This window comes from Coturnix japonica, chromosome 6, assembly GCF_001577835.2.
Source record: "Coturnix japonica isolate 7356 chromosome 6, Coturnix japonica 2.1, whole genome shotgun sequence".
NCBI classification, from domain to species: domain Eukaryota; kingdom Metazoa; phylum Chordata; class Aves; order Galliformes; family Phasianidae; genus Coturnix; species Coturnix japonica.
The window spans coordinates 2,592,229-2,610,174 of NC_029521.1; the positions used below are offsets into that span (position 1 = coordinate 2,592,229).

General features: G+C 37.5%; 1 protein-coding gene across 2 annotated transcripts in view; it reads right to left on the reverse strand.

The window, feature by feature from the left end:
- Window positions 1-17,946, reverse strand: part of NRG3 (neuregulin 3) — a 366,572-nt gene that overhangs the window by 19,638 nt on the left and 328,988 nt on the right. For both annotated transcript variants that reach the window (XM_032445355.1, XM_015866076.2), the window contains exons 5-6: window positions 10,249-10,351; window positions 5,861-5,987 (exon numbers count right to left, since the gene is read on the reverse strand). In XM_032445355.1, coding sequence (XP_032301246.1) covers window positions 5,861-5,987; window positions 10,249-10,351 — 230 coding nt within the window. The remainder of the gene's footprint in view (window positions 1-5,860; window positions 5,988-10,248; window positions 10,352-17,946) is intronic.

The window sequence follows — 17,946 nt, forward strand, 5'->3', positions numbered from 1 at the left end:
ATCTCTCAAATAATAACATAAAATAAAGTGCAGATTTATGTCAGCACTGTAGGAGAGGTGAGATGGGGTTGTCAACTCAAAAAGGACTGTGAAGGCAGAGGGTATTAGACTTGCATTACATTCAGAGAGGTGAAGAACTAATGCTTCTTGAGGAAGGGCTTGGCCTTGCCCTACCAGCCTGTCAGCTAGAATACTGAGCATCCTTACAGCTGCTCCCTGTGCTTGGCTGCCAGCACTCTAGACAGAGGCCAGCAAGCTCAAGTCTGTCTATTATGGCAGTTCTTCCAAAGTCGTCGCAAGTTACTTAAGTGAGAAATCTGCTCCTGACCTTAGCTGATAAATCACATCGCAACTGAAGTAAAAACACACACTCATCTTTATAAAGAGCAAAATGCCTTTGTCTGGTATTCAACGTATACTAATTGCGTTTGTATCACAGTGACTAAGTTTATTTACTACTTACAAATGTCAACAAGTCACAAAAAAAGAATTTTCATCCTCTTGTGATAAGAATATAAAAAACCTGAAGCCTGTGATTGCAAGCTGTTAGAAACAAGCGTAGTGAGAAGTGGTACCACATGCTACAGCATGAAAAGCATATTAGGCACCTCAGAGGCGATGTGATGGGGAATTAATAGATCCACTTAGTTTCATGGGAGAAGGTATTAAATGGCATAAGGATGAAAAAGGCTATTGCAAACAACCACGCCAACTGTCAGAATCACAAAAGGAATGGCAAGTCTTCTGCGGCCTTTGTTGTTGCTGGTGTTCTAAAGGTAAGGTAATATAAAGAAACCCTGTAATCAAGGTGTAGAAAAGGAGGCAATAAACACTGGGAGACCCCATGCCTGGTGATCTGCAGAGAAAGAGAAGTGGAACTGTGGGTGGTGTGTAAGGTGCTGAGAGTGTTTGCCTATGAGGGGCAGCTGAGCATCCTGACTTGCTTGGGTATGATGACATGGAACCATTTGCTGCAGCATTATGGACCGCATTCATTAAATATCTCTCAAAGATGATATAATCTCTTTGGGAAGACTTAGATAACAATAGGAAGTTCGAAGCTTCACGCGCCTGGTAAAATAAATCTTAATCTCCTGTGTACCCCAAAGATCCTCCATTAAGAACTTGCACATTACTCTCTTTCTGACTGAAGACTTATTGCAAGATTATCAATACATTTGCATTTGTAAAGAAGAAAAATGGTGTACAGAAAATGGGGCAACCACAAAAAGAATACAGGAGACAGGAACCTAACCTTTCGCGGAGCAAAATGTAGCAATAGTTATCCAAATTCAAGCTCCCTGACAACCTAGTAAGAAATTGCACATTGCTGTCCAATTATTTGGGAAAAGGAGTATCCTTGAAGGAGACTGCAGATAAATACTAATAGACTAATAGCTCTGTTCAAACTGTTGTTTATGAATCCTGCTTACAGAATACCACATTGTTTATCTAATTTGTATCCTCTACTGTACGATGGAATCGATAGTGAGAGCCCAGGTGAACACAATTACCAGCTCTGAGCAGTAGGATTTCACAGAGAATACTTCACAGAATCACAACTCCACTCTCCACTAAGGAAGGAAGTGGAAGAGATGTAATAGATTCAAATGCAGGAAGAAAAAGCATATGATGCTTCAAAATATTTCTGCTGCTGATGCAAACAGAAAGACATCCACATTTTGGCTTAAATCTCCAAAACTCCTTGCATTCTTCCTCAACACTGGGGCCAGCCAAGCAAGGTGAGTTTCCACATGTTCACATTAAAGAGCTGTTGGTTAGTTCTGCAAAGAACTACATCTTTTCATAACCAGTTCAAGCTGGTTAGAATTGATAGCATAGCAAACCCAAACTCCTCAGACACTTTCTACTTTGTTTATGCTTACACTGAAATATCTGGGCTGTATCCCAGTGCCAGCTGCTGTATATGAATGTGCTTGCAGTAGCTCTCCTCACTAAAGAGGACTAACTATGCTGCTAGAAGATGGCATGACCTGTACATGGTTCATACTTGGCTGAGGCATGGCACTCAACCTGGAGCTTGGTTTACGTCCATGACTGTATCAGCAAGCTCATGCTCTGTTGCATACCAGATGGGCCTATTCTTTCCCAACATTATTATACCACTGTATGCTGGCATCGCTCATTTAGGATACTTTTTAAAGGGTCCAAAAATCTGAATAGTATGCTCCTAGTATTTACGAGAGCTCTTGAAGTACAGTTGTTGCAGATATTTACCAGTTCACAAAGCCACATCTACACCACACTGTAGCAGACCACCTAGCAGCTGTCACACCAAAGGCTTCAACAGTACTCGTGGTGCCTGACTATTTCAGGACATGGCCATTCTTCCTCACCTGTTTTTATCGCGCTGAGCAGAGAATGGGCAAAATAAAACAAGATTGCAACTTCTTAAAATGAGGCAGTTCCAGAAAGCCTCTTTTTCATACCTACCCATCTCCATATTATTATTTCTTTCTTGACAATTCTATTGTTTAACTTGAACAGCTGATCCAATTTCCCTTATGCAGCAATCCAAACAGTTGCAGAAATAAAGAGTAAAACCCTAATAAAATGTAGATTTATAATACATCTCAATAATTGTTCAAAAAATGAAATGTGGTAGGGCTTTTTTCCCCCCCCCCCCCCTTCCTTTTAAGCAACATTATTATGTTGAAAAAATGCAGCTCAAGTTGAATTTTCTTTCTTTCTCCACCCCTCCTCCCTTCCTTCCCCCCCCCCCCCCCCGGCTTTTAACAGCAATTCTGATGCATTTACATAGATTCTCCCATTTAAAGATATTCAAAATTAACATTTAAACTAAGTAACAAAAATGAATTCTTTTCCTGAAGTCCAGTGAAAGGTAAAAAGGGAAAGCAAAAATAATGAAGAGAGAGTACTACACTGAAACTGGTCAAGCTCTTTAACGCCCCCAAACACGTGAAACACTAACTGCTACATGTAAAGCTTCTTCCTAGGGCGGTGCAACATGCATCCATTATTAAATGTAGCAACCTCTGACTTGAAATACAAGGGCTCTTTTGGTATAGACGTTGGAATTGTCATCAAGAATAATCATAGAATCATAGAATGGCCTGAGTTGAAAAGGACCACAATGCTCTTCCAGTTCCAACTCCACGCCTCCAGGGATGGGGCATCCACAGCCTCCTAGGGCAACCTGTTCTAGTGCGTCACCGCCCTCTGGGTGAAAAACTTCCTCCAAAGGTACAACCTAAACCTCCCCTGTCTTATTTTAAAACCATTCCCCCTTGTCCTGTCACTGTCAACCCTCGTAAACAGCCATTTCCCCTCCTGTTTATACACTCCCTTCAAGTACTGGAAGGCCGGAATGACATCTCCCCAGAACCTTCTCTTCTTCAAGCTAACCTAGCCCAGTTCCCTCAAGTTTTCTTCATAAGAAGAAAGAACAAGAAACGAAGAAAGAATGAGGAACATTATTCAGCTGTTCTCAGGTTTGAACTAACACAGAGAATAGAAGGCAGGGTAAAAAATAAAATAATGAAAGCACCACTAGCTCTATTATGAATAGGGAGGAGAAAAGTAAGGGTGAATCTTTCAGAAAAAGCAAGGAGGACAGAACATAAGGAAGACAGATTTCCCACGTAAAAGGAGCACTTGAATTAGGAAAAACAAGGCTGCTAGGATTTCATAAAGCAAAACCCTTGAAAATAACAACCTTTATTTCCTTAAGTTTCTGTATTGGTCCCTGGAAATAAGAAGAACCAAGATTTCTCCCCAAATCCATACAAAGCTGCAGATGGGAACCTCACAGAGACCACCTCCGGAGTGACTACAGCACCTCCACAGCAATGAGCCCTGGGAAGCTGCCCACCAGCACCTGGTCTCTGCCTTGCCCTGCTGATACACACAAGGCAGAGCCCTGGGGTCTCATGGAGAGATACCCAGCTACTCCTAAGCAATAGGAGTAGCCCTTTTCTGCTCTCTTGTCAATTTCTCCCCCTTTGCCTGGTTTTCCTTTTCTCCAATCTGCCAAGATCTGTAAATATTTCATGAACTGCCTACTTGCATTCCTGCACTAAAATCTTTCTAACAATAGAAACCATTCTTGTCCTGCACAGTTACACTACATCCTGAGCAAGGTCATTCTGCATTTCTTTCTTAGTATTTTTGCTCCCAGAGGAAAAATCCACTAATAGCAAAGATAAAACTGCTCCCTGCTAGTTGCTACAGGAACTAGAAAATGGTGTGTTAATTACCAGCACTGAGAGCTCTGGTTTGAACAGCATTAAAAGCTGAAAAACAAATGTGGCCTGAAATAAAGAATAATCATGGCTTTAAATCTCTAATATTTGGAATCCAGAAACAGCTGTCTCAGCCATTATAGCTGTTGTTATGGCAAAAGAAAATGACTTAAAGTTTGTGGATGTGTTTGTCAGATGCTAAAAGGACACGAAATAGTTCTTTGTGATGATGGGTTGTGAAAATATTGCACTGGATTACAGTGAAGAGAAAAAAAAAGTGTTAACCATGACCCAGTTTGAGTGTTAGAACAAAAGAATCACAAAAGGTCTTTGCAAATCACAAACCAGCAACGCTCCTAACAGCTTGTTTTAAGTAAAATATGGAGGAAATAAATAAAGTCAAACAAATAACTATGGAAGGTTCCCAAAACTGTCAGTGTCCATTTAGTGAAGCTACCTTCCCCTCTCTGATTTTCTCCTGAATCACAGTAAATGACAACAGCAACGGTTCTCCTACAGAACAAAATCTCTGGTGAGCACAAGCAGCTCTCTAAGTCGTGTTCTTCTGTCACAGCACAGGTCACTCCAGACTGCTTAAAAGGGCTTTCATTTGATAATGTAAATCAGGAGTAGAAGCATCTGTGACTAAGAGGGCATGAGAACTCCCTTTTGACAGACTCCCATTATTTAGATGGAATCTGGCAAACAGGGCAGTTATTCCGTGAATCGAAGCTAATGGCAATTTGCTTGATATTTCTTAAGACGCACAATTGAGATTTTAGTTTATAAGAATTAACCACTTATAAAAGATTCAAAACATCTTTCAGCGTTTCCTGTTATACTCCAATTTTGGCTTTGCTAGCAACATCGTTTTCAATTGTTTCAAAGCACCAAATTGTAAAAAAGGGAGAAAGGAAAAAGCATGTGTTAGAAAATAAAATGCTAAATATATCATTATAGAGGGCTAAATATATCAGTTGTCCCCCATTTCCTTGTTTAAAATTAACTACACATTTCATCATTGTGGGATTCTATTAGCTCACATATAATTATGTTCAGAACATGATTAAACATGTCTCAAATTTAGTTTGAACAGACTGCCTTCTACTATCTCAAGTCCCTTTATTTAACTCAAGACCCAGGCAAATGAGACCCTCTGCACTGCCTACCTTGGGCACTAGTTTATAGGTCTAACTTTAGGTCTAGGTTCTGAATTTACTCTGAATTAATTGTGTCTCATCTCTACATTTTTCCCACAGATCCATTAAGATGCTATATTGAAAGATTCAAAATCAGTCAAGACTCAAGTCCCCCACTTCACCTATAAACCACACTTACGAACTCAGGTATGGGGAAATGCTCAGATAGACACTTTCAGTGTTGAATACAGAACTAGGGGGCTCAGCAAGCTCTACTGCATGAGCAAAATGCCCCAGAACTCATTGAAATAACTTCTCTTAAAAAAAACTCTCTCCTTTGTGTTTTCCATTAACAATCCTGATAAAAAATACTTTATGAAAGATGAGAGAATTCTCGTTCCCATTGCTTTGATGCTAATAGCAACATGGTGATGTTCTGCCATAAGCAGCAGGAATGCAGCCAGGCTATTAAATGTTGTAGCTGGCAGGATTACTTACATTTTGCAGCTGGACTCGGCTTTGTGCCATACACTCTGACTTTGCCATCATGCTGGAAGCATTAAGGCTGTAGGTTTTCCTATTCTGTGTTTCTTTCAGCTGTTCATGAATTTGCTTTGTTTGGTTCCTGCAGAGAGAAATAAAACTCATGTAAGTAAAAGCTAGTTTGAACTCCTACTATAGCCAAGATATTTATATAACTAGGGGGCCTTTTTTTCCAAACTTCACCACATCGGAATAACCAGCTGAGTTAATTCACCAGTGCCTAATATTTCAATGCAGCGGTCAAGGAAAAGGGCTCTTCTCTCAAAAATATCTTCTATTCTCAGATTACTCCAATAGCATGCTGGCTGTTCTAGCACAGAAATCTGGATGTTTAGCTATAACACATTTAACAATAGCTTGCAAGGAGGCCTTGGTATTTAAAAAAGCATTCTGCTCAGATTTGGATTGGAGATTTTGGCAAACACAGCAGGCATTTGTCTCTGTGTGTTATAAGAACTGTGACGGAATCAAACATTTCTGCTAGCAGCTCATTAGACTTCGCCTACTATATTGCATACATCAGCTCTTGCTTACATGCTTTAATCTGAAAAAAAGCATAAATAGTGTATCTGAGGCTATTTTTGACATATTACACTATGATCCACTATGTCACAGCTGACAATGCCTCTAAGATGAGTCATTTGCAATATTCAAGATATAACTATATGATTAAAAACAGCTTTCTCTTTCTGCCATACTATACTGTCAAACTGAGTTCTAAAGTTCTACACATTATTGTTGATTAGAGGCAGAAAACACTATTTTAAATAAGTATTTTATCTTCTGCCAGCACATAAAACTCAGTTAAGCAAGTATAGTCAGCAAAATATATTGGAGGTCTTTAATCGCAGACTGTTCTTTTGGAAAGATACGCTGTTGGAGAACGCCAATTCTAAACAAGGAGCACGTCCCCAGTAGTTCGATTCTTTCCTTCCTACCTTATTCTCCTCAGCAGACGCACTGCATGCAGCGATCCCACAAAGACCCTGGAGCCCACCCAGCAAGGTCAAGGACCGGCCAGCAATAGCAGCCCTACTTCTGATTCTGGACATTAGCTGGTACTGAGCCAAATTTCAGCAGGCATCAAGTGATTTCTAAACATTACAACTGAGATGCTAAAAAAAGGTAATATGCTAAGAAAAAAACAATTTAGTAATTAGTTTACCTTTAGCATTCATGCGATGTAACATTAATATTAGGTTTATGCATATTTATTTTGCCAGAAGATAGGATGCAGGATTATAAAACTTGAAATTAATAATTCAATGTTACTAATTAATATATTTATTTCACACTTTTAGTCTTCTAAACAAATGAGCTTTCTGTGTTCGTCTTCACAGATATTATGCAATTAAGTATTATCTTGGCAAGTAAATGAAGTCACTGGTCATCTATAAAATCCTAAGCCATAAAGAGAAGCCCATTGTTTTTTACTGTGGACTCCCCTCTGCTGTTAACAATTAAGAGTCATTTCTTCATTACTCTGAAATGAAAGATTGGAAAGTTATAGTGTTTAGTTATGAAGTTCTAACTTCCTCAGAGAGAATATAGTTTTTAAAAAGATTTTTAATGCAGTGGTGCATAGCAAATCACATATGTCTAGCAGGAGGTATTATAGAAACATCAGACTAATAAAGTCAGGGTCTGCGTCTTCAAATAAACATCCTTTCCCCTGCCAGACTGTGCACCATTCAGTTTCCCTAGATGTTAGTAATATTTGATAGAAGTTAAACAAGAAGATCGTCCCCCAGATAGGAGGAATGCTTGGATAACCTGTAAGCATGATGGAGACACATCTGCATGGTGAAAAGGTCCTGAAAATCTGTTGTGATAACACACATAATGGTTGATTCATTTTAACTTGGCTGCTTCACCCTTAACTTCACTTTTATACCCTTGAGATGCTGGGCAGTGTCAAAGATAAAAATACTGTTTTATGTGGCCTCTATGCAACCCAGTGTAGGCACTTTTTTGTGCACTATATGTTCAGATCAAGAGTGATGAACAAAATGTTTCCTTTAGTCTCCAGTGACTTGAAGTCACCCTTTTGAACGGAGTGTTCCAGGCTGACCTGTACTGAGGTGAGCCTGAGACACAACCACGATCACTTGCTGAAGTTCGAGTCCAGGCATTAGTAGAAAAGCAGCACTCAGACTGATGAATAGTTATGGTGACTCTTTCCAGGATTTTGTGGGAACGGTGCTAATAACAAAAGGGGGAAAAAAGCCTCACGAGCAGTGAGAACATTTAGGAAATCAATTTCAAAGGCAAGAGAAATTGCAGTGTTACTTAACTTCTTCAGCAACTGTCATCTCCTGCTATTTTTGCATAGCTGCAGCATTCCCACCTCTTGCCTTAGACTGGGCAAACTCTACTATCTCACTTGCCTGGTCATCATGGATTCGGTTACCTAGGCAACTAATAGGCATGCTGCATCCTCCCATGAAGGTAGGAACAAAGCAGTATAAAGACTGACTCTTTGAACAGTTTGCCAGAAGGAACCACAGTCAGGGACTTAGGGATTAGGATGTTAACACTGCTGTGCTTCCTGTCTTTGAATGAATCTCTTGACAGAACTGAAGGTGCTCATTTTCTCAATACTCCCCAAATTTAAGATTCCAGAATCTGGCATAAGTACATTTCAACTCTTCCCAGTGACTCTTAGCTATCAGTTTAAAACCAATAATAAAATAGAAACCTGAGATAGGAACCACTACGGTTCTGTGAGTGCAACTTTGGATGCATTATTTCTACTCATTGTTTCTAAAAACAGCTCTCCCATCCCAGCACAACTAAGATATTTGGAAGGCTGCTCCTACCCAGCTCTCCACCATGCCCTCCAACAGTGCATGACAAAGAGGAACTCAGATTAAAAAAAAAAACACAAAAAAACCCAAACATTTGTTATTATGAATATTAGTTATTCATACCCCACTCAACAGCTAACTTCTTGTTCTTCCAGCTGTCTTACCCAATCTGCCCTTCCTGCATCTTTACTCACCAGTAAAAATCCTTTACAGGAAGGCCAGGAAAAATTTATTCTCTCCCTCCCTCTCTCCCATTCCTCCGCTACATTCCAATTGGTTGGCAATATAGCTGGTTCTGCCAACAATTTAAGCTGGAACCTAGGAGTCTTCAGAGAGGAACTGCCACACCACAGAATCCTCTTGATTAATGTCCTTGTCAGACTCTGGGTCAAAAGGACAGTTAAATGGAATCCCTCAAGTCATTAGAACAGGTAAGGGGGTTTAGAAAAGACATGAACCAGCTGAAGTCTTGACTCAAATCATGCACATAGTACTGCCAAAATTTGTGCGGAAAGGGGGTGGAAAAAAAGGTCTGGTGACTTTTCCAGAGTGCATTTCTCCATTTCCTGAGAGAACTGTGAAAATATTATTATTATTTTTCCTATAGAACTAGTTTTCATCAAATTTCCTTCCCATTAAAATAAATCTATAGTATGTATGTGTGTATTCAGATAATCATCCAAACTTCTAAATAGTAGAAACCTCCATATTCTTGATGCTCAGCCACCATGGCTAGCCTCACATAGGTACTACATATATTGATGCATGTTCACTCATAAACTCTAGTTGGAACAGAAATGAGGGATGATGGCCATGCAGGACATATTTATAGCGTAGTAGCATTGACAAGCATGCCATGTAATTGCCATGAGGTTTGTGCAACTCAAATTACACACACAGCAATAAATATTAAAGATAATGTTCACTGGGGAGATAAAGAAAAACAAAATGGAAAGTGTTTTCCTTGAAAAAAGTTTAGTACAGATGATTCCACCTTGGTTGTATAGCTCCACATTCCTGCACACTAGAAATACTCAGTTATGCAGCTCACATCATCAGTTCCCAACTCTCAGCTAATGGTTGCCATTATCTGCAAAGAACTGTTCATCCATTGTTATCTTTCACCTTTACTCCCAGCATACTAAAGAAGAGGGACATTAAGGAAAAAAAAAAAAAAAAAAAGCAGAAAGAAAGGAAAAAAAAAAAAAAAAAAAGCTATCATAAACCATTTAATTTCAAAATAATGAAGTGATTATTGATGATTATTGTCCAGAGAAACGAATAGAAGGGACACAATATCTTCTTTCCTGGTATTGGAAAACAAGAAGGCTATTAAATATTTCTGCTTAGGTGGTTGTTGTTTTGTGTGTGGGGTTGTCCTGTTGTTTTTTTAACTTAGATATTCTAGCTATGGAGAACTGTTCTAACCTGTCTGGAAGTAACAACAGCTTCAAAAGGAGGGGAGAAATTGAAGAACTGGAAAGTAGTAAAAAGTATGAAAGCTAAAAAACAAACACACTAGACAAAGGCTCTTACTTTGTTTTGAAGTAGAATGCTGCACAAAGCATGCCCACTACGACTATGCCAAAGATGATACAGGAAATAGACAGCACCTGGCGCTGGTAAATTTCTTCGCTCTCTGTGAACAGCAAAATGGAGAATTATGAAGGCATCAGAAAACATTAATTGTACAAAATGGATTTCTGTACAACATGGTTTCACTACTGATGGACAAATATGTGAGATTTTGGAGGTCTGAGTCATCCAATTCCTCAACAGAATGCATGATTCTCTGAACCTCTCATCTCATGGTCTCCTAGGAAAGTTTTACAAAATGGCTGCCAAACACATTCAAAGATACATAAGCATAAAAATAAGGGAAGTTTAACATTTTCTCTGCCCTACATGCCCTTTTCCCGCTTTTGAGAACATCATCCTTCCACTGACAATAGGGTAAAGAGCCCGACAACCACAGAGCTTAACTGGCTTAAGGCAAGATCCATCAGAGCTCTCCCAAAGTCCCATAAGACCCAGGAGTTCATTTTTAGCTACCATAAGGGTTGTTTTTTTTTTTTTGTTTTGTTTTTTGATAGTGAGGTGATTCTTAAGTAAAATGTAAGTCAGTGAAAAAATTAATTCAACCAACTTTGTATTCCAAAGACTATTATGCCACAGTGCATCGTGGCAATTGGTAATTTTCTGAAGTATTTTCCTTAATACATCTCATCACCTACCTATTGATTTCAAAACAGGAACAGAATTAATGTAAAAAAAACAAAAAGAAGAAAAAAGCTAGTAAAATAAGAGAAACCTCTCATTCATGACAGCAGACAGAAGCTGATAAGCAACTGGAGTTTTACACACTGAATTTACCAAGAGCTCCCTAGATGCTTTATTATATTTTCATTAATTCAATTGCTTCTATAGTACAAACTGCAGTAGGACTGTTACATTTTAGAATCAGTTTTCCAAAACATATAGCACATAAAATAATCCTTTCATTCATGAATTTGAAGCAGAAAACCTAGGTGTAGGATTATCAAAGCAGGGTACAAGCTCAATACACGGGCAAAGCTTCATTTCCCCTCAAGATCAGAGATCTCCAGCACAGAACTCCTGCAAACATGCATACCAGACTCGTGTTAAATGGGTGACAGCAACTCCACATTCTAGTCTGTAAGGCTCAGGGTTCACAAAAAGAAAGAATGTATGACAAGATTAAACTGGGCGAATAGTGGAAAAAATATAATCTAACTGGAACTTTGGTTAAATAATATATTGCTTTATTACAATAACTAAACACTACGTACAACGTCCTAATCAGTACTAATTAGTTACTGCCCAAGCAAAAAAATAAAACAACAACCCAAACAAAAAACCAGACTACTCCAGTGCTGTTACTAAACATATGGAATTTTCAAGAGCCATTTTTCTCTAGCAGAAGCCCAATTTCCCTATCATAAGCTGTTTCAAATAAAATTACAAGAATCAAACATTTATTTCTTAATTACTTCTTTACTTGCTGGCTCAAAGAGTAATACAATGATTCAGAAGTCATTTCTAAGATGCACAACATTCTCAGCTCCTGTTGCCTTCTTTTCCTTATTTAGTTTTGAAATTCTAGAACTTTTACTGCTATGGTACTGTACAAAAAGAAGCAAATATAGGAAGTCTGAAATATAGCCAGAAATATAATTCATAAAAAAAATATTGGTGATATGGTAATAAAATAGATTCCTTGAGAGCTTTAGCCCCATTCCTTACAGAACAAATATGCTTTGGATCTAGACAGTAAATTCCTATGGCAATGAACTATTAATCTGGGGCTTCTTTTTCCTTGTTTGTTTTCACTGCTGTGCATAAATACAGAGGTATTCACCTTTCATTTCCACTACAACGCACGAAGGACTGATCTCATATATTTCAAATCTTTAAGTCAAGGTGGATTGCGCTGCAAACAGTTAAAAAATCATTCAGTTTCACAACTATCAATCTATTCTGACTCAATACCAATTTCAGCACATTTTGCCTAAGATCACAAATAAAACATACATACTTACGAACAGTAATTTCACTTAGACACTGCATATAATTTTAAAAAATCTACTGGGTTAAAAGACACTGATGTAAGAAGGCCTACTTTTGCTTTTCTGTCAACATCAGTCTCCATTCAAAACTAAATTTATTTTGTTACTTTGTTGGGCAGTAAGTGAGTTTCATATAGTTATAGTCTTTTGTCAGTTCTGAATAGCTATCAATACCTTGCTAAAGATGCTTTAGAATACCTTTTACCAAGACAAAAGCACTTCAGAGACTGGACAATATTATCTTGCTCAAACAACTATGTGAAGATTTAAGTCTTTTGTGTAGACTGTTTAATCCCTGTCACGTCACTAGCTTTCAAGACTTGCTGATAGATGCTTTCTTTACTTTCTGTTTATTTTGTATGGTGAATATTTAAAGAACTAATGGTTGATTAGCTTTGCTCCATTTCTTGGACACCGTTGTTCATTTTTCATATCCTTTTAAATCTGTGTTAATGTATTAGACTCTATCATCTCAAACACTTAAAATATTATCAGTTTAGGATTTCTCTATTCTCAAGTCTTTCACATCAGTTTTATTTTTCCTTTAAAAACAAATCAAAGCCCTTCCTGTTGATGGAAATTTAAACTGAATCTCCCTGCAAACTGTGAAGGTCTCCTCACTGTTCACATGCATTAAGTCCATCACTGCTCTGAACCTGTACAATACAACTGAACTCTCAGTAGCCGAGATGTGCAAATGAGGGCCCTTAAACCTAACACAGGATAAGCCAGAGAGCTCCAGCTGAGTGCTGCTGAGTGCTCTTGCTCACACGCAACAGAACAATAATGAAAACAATGTGCAAAAAAGAGAAACAAAGATGACTTCTCCCTAGCTGTAGATGCGCACCAGCCTAGGCACACACGGATTCAGATACTGAAACAAACTACCCAAGGTAATCTTAAGTGTGACTGAAATTATTAGATGTCTCTCTCTACTCACAAATATTCATGCATTCCTTGTGAAATAGATAACTTCAATTACATTTTATTGAAATAAACACTCTAGGGAGATATTTCTCATTTGACTAACAGACAAGAAAACGTTGCAGCTAAAGCCCCAAACTATAAGTTGATGCTGATATTCTTGGATAAATTAGCTATGACTGCAGAACATTTCCATTAAGCATTCAAATTATATGCATACCAACAAACATACAACCAGGTGAACAATTAAATTGATTTGAGTATTTTGTTTAGTGAAACTTACAGAAAGAACAATCCATTAAGACCAGACAAACGTGTGTGGAACATTAAGCCTCTTAAAACATATTTTTGTAGGCAAATCCTCATTCACCATGTACACCATCCAGCACACTTTTATTTACATTATTGATTCTTTCTTGTCTTTGTTGCCACAAAAAACTTATCTGACCTTTCACTTTGGCCCTTATATCCTTCTAAGCTAGAATTCAATTTCTCACACCTTTACTACTCCCTTTACTAAGCATATTTCACAGATTGACTACCATTATGAAATATAGAACCAACTATTGGTGATCTATGGAAGCAGTGCTTCTTTTAGCAATCACATTACAGTCAAAACTAATCTATCTGTCACTGAAAAAAGTGCATGTCACATTCCAGGTGCTATGTTTCTTTTTGATTCTCTTGCTCTTTAAAATTTACTCTTAAAGGCTGTCATCTGTCTGCTTTATGCATGTGGAAACACCTGCTGAAGCATCACATAAGACTTCAGAAGATAAAACATTTAAGATAGACATCTTTCTTACGATTGTTACTTCTGAAGAATACAGTGCTTTGGTTGTCTAAGTTGAAACATGCCTCTCCTTTGTAAATTTGCTATAAAGGGAAGAATATGGGTATGGGCTCCTTGAGAAGGAACTGTTGTATTTCTATCCATACAACTGAGAAAAAAAAAAGATCAATTAACAAAAACAAATTAATGTCGGCTTCATTAGCCTAATCCACAACACTAGTACCAGCCATAATCATTTCATCCTCCAGTTTTATTGAATGTTTTCTGAGTTCATTGAATTAACTTAGTTATTTCAAGTATAAAGAACTGCAATGAACATGTGGCCTAGTAAAAATTGTAACAAAAACCAAATAGTAACTTTCATATACCTCACTAGCATCATTTGCTACTTCTAATGTCATTGGTGTCCTGTATCCTCAGAGGACTGTATAGAAGTCTTCTGTACAACAACCAAGGAGGACTACGAGGAAACTCAATACACACTGAGATTTCCAATAAAGTATGGATTATCACAAACGAAAAGGCAAGAGATTAGTTAAGAGTATATTTCCCAATACACTTAGATTTTTATGTGACAAATCCTGAACCATACAAGGCATTCTAAATTTAATTCATGAAGAGAATAAAAAAAGATTGCAAGTTCCACAAAACAATCTGTGATTGCCTCAGCATCAGACTTTCAGCTCTCCCAAGAGTTTTCCCTGTTCTTCCACTTGCAAAAACCTGCCATACAGACACACCACCATATGCTGCGGCTTGTTCTAAGACAGAATGATTTAGCAGTTAAAAATGCAACAAGCCGTAGTTCACAAATTTCTTTGACCTTGGGTAATTCAAGAACCTTACATTTTCCATAACCATGAGGATAATATATCAGAGATTAACATGATAAACTTCAATAAACACTTCAAACTCTAAATGAGCGAAGTCTACAAAAATATATAAAAAATAGAAAAAACTGCCCCAGTTGAGTCTGCTCCAATTTAATTAAGAGCATATGTGCCACTTCACATAAAATGACACACTTTAATCTAATTCTGATACCGTTAGTTGAGTTTTCTTTCTTCAACTTCTTTCTGGGTAGAATTTCTCTTCTGGAAGGGCTTCAGAACACTCCAATTCTCAAGTTAGGAATGGAAGTTTGTATCCAGTATCACTTACAGAAAGGGCAGTGTCAAGGTTAATTGCACGGATTCGCATTTCAGAATAGAATCAGATCAAGATAACTTCTGCTGGCAGAAGTTCATGAGGCATTTCATAGTTGTAATAGTTAACTTCTCTTGGGAAGAGCTGTTCCATGATTCCAGCAGTAACAAAGATTAAGAAAATACATTTTCTTGTGCCTGTGGAATGTCTACAGCAAAAGGACCTTAGCAAGAGCAAAGTGAAATAGATGCAGTTCATTATCTATTACAATTGCATGACATTATGCAATGTTTGACTATTGACATTTAATCCTAGTGGGATCATTTTCTATGTACACAGAGGACAGAGAAAGAACGGACGACTGCTCAGCCTCTTTGAACAAGCTATTTTTGAGTGCTTGATTCTACGCCATTAATACTGCATTAGCAGGAGTTTCACATGGAATAAAAACTTATCATGAAAAAAAAAATGTAAAGGCAGACGACTCTGACCCTGAGCTCTCAGAGTCAGTTATTTTAGGTTGGCTAGTGAAAGGTAAAGTTAATAAACCAAATCTCACGAAAAAATAGGACCATCAAAACCGCTCTTAAAAAACAAAACACAAGCTAGAAATTACGCTCTGCCTCTTGTTTCATTCTATCTTCAAAAACAACAATAAAAAAATAAAACAGACGGGTTTATGTTAAATAAGAATGTCTAGAATATTTCACAATAGAATTGAACACACTGGTATTCTTAGTAATTGCTACTTGTTATGATATGAGTATCGGATAAGCACTTTTAAACAGCAAGATTGCAATTCTGAAGGTAAATTAATTTTAACTTTGGCATCCTAAGAAAACATTCATTTCCTTTTATCTGCAGGCAACTATAGTTTTTGTCAGCTACAAAGAGTATTCAAATCAAGCAAACGTCCAAAGCCTCAGTTAAGTACTTTCAATACAATAAAGGTATTAAACATTAGCTTAAAGTAGCTCTGTGGGCAGCTAGGAGTTGAGAAACAGCTTTTCCATTTTTATTTTTTTTTCTTACAGAAAATGTTTGGATGGGAGTTTTCCCTGTATTTGCAACTCATAACCAGGGCAACACAATTCTAATCTGAACTAATTTCATCCCACTTCTAAAATAGTTAAGATTATTAACAAAATTAACTATGCAAGTCTCATTAGCCTCTGTGTACATGCTCATTGCTAGTACAGATCTAACAAACTAAGAGTTAAAAACATTGTGTTTTAGTAATTACAGCCTCTTAGCTGGTAGCTAAGGCTTGAAGACAATCAGGACTTAGGTCATTTTTGCTTACTGAGCACCACAGCTTTAAGTATCTCCAGTTTCTACTAATGCAAATTTAACCATTTAAATGAAGTCAGTCACCATCAGACCAGTCTCAGTGATGGCATCAAACTAAACACAACATGCAAAAAAATTTATTTTGTCAGCCAAACACCAACCGAAGCAGATACTCTGCACAGTTGAAGCTTCCTTTGAGTTCCTAACACTGTTCATGAGTCTCACATGTCATAATATGAGAGTCTGATATCTCGTATTATCATATAGTTTTGAAATCATTTGAAATTTGGGTAACAAAATCTGAATGATAGTCAAAGATCTTTCATTGAACAAAGGAACCTGCAACATTTCTGGTGCTGCACTTAAAAACACTTCTACTTTTCACAGACACATAAAAGGCTTCAAAGTGCAAATCACAGCAGCTTAAACACTGCATAATATGATGAACATTTTCTTTCCAGAAAGTTTTATATATGTTTGGCTTTTATTTTTCAACTTTGATGTTTTGGTTTGGTTTTGGTGTTTTTTTGTTTTTTTTTTTTATATTCTTACATGCTGATAATTATTTGCCAAACCCTAGAGATCTTTTGAGACCACACAGATTTCATAGATGATTACTCCTTTGCTTTCCTTTTGATCATCTTAAGCTGGGGGCTAAGAGTAGCGATAGTATGCTAACCTGGCTCCACACTGATGACTCCCACTGATGACTTTTTTTTTTTTTTTTTTTTTTTAACGGAATCAGCATGAAAAATCTTTGAGGAAAATTTCCACTCAGTATTCCTTCTTCTTGTAAACAGACCTTCTGTTTCAGCCAAGTCCATTTTCTCAAGGGCTCAGCTGAGCCTTGCAGCTCTCCTGAGTTCTTGGTTCAGCCATACTCCATGTTAGTAAATGGAGGGTTTAGAAGGAAGTTTAGACACAAGTTGTGCATGAGTTAATACACATACATAAACACAGAACTTAACCCCAGGACTAACACAAGTACTATTGGCATCAGACCAGATACATAACTGTTGCACTCTAAGTCATTGCTTGCATAACTCCATAGTTTTGGAGAAGACCGTTACATAAACACATTATAATAATCTTATAATGCAATAATACCGTTTAATTCTACCTTAGTAATTTCAGAGGTGGTGAGGGGTTTCTTTTCTAAGACCACAGGCATGCCTAACATCCAATGTAATAACATTTTCATTTCCCAACAGATATTTTATTACATCTCAGATCTCGCATTGCTGTTACCAGCAAAGCCCAATCACTCCAAATTCTCCCATGGGTGAGGCTTATATATTCTGTAACTTGCTCACTTACCAATACTGAGCTTTTCATTCAAATCTCAAACTAACATCAGAGCTGCCAAAGTATATTTAACAATTACTGTTGATGGTTACATTATCAGAAACCCACGTTAAGTCAAGCAGTATTATAATTAAATGCTGTTTCCATTTTGACTACTGCTGTTTAAACCAGGATGGGTTTTCTTTGCTG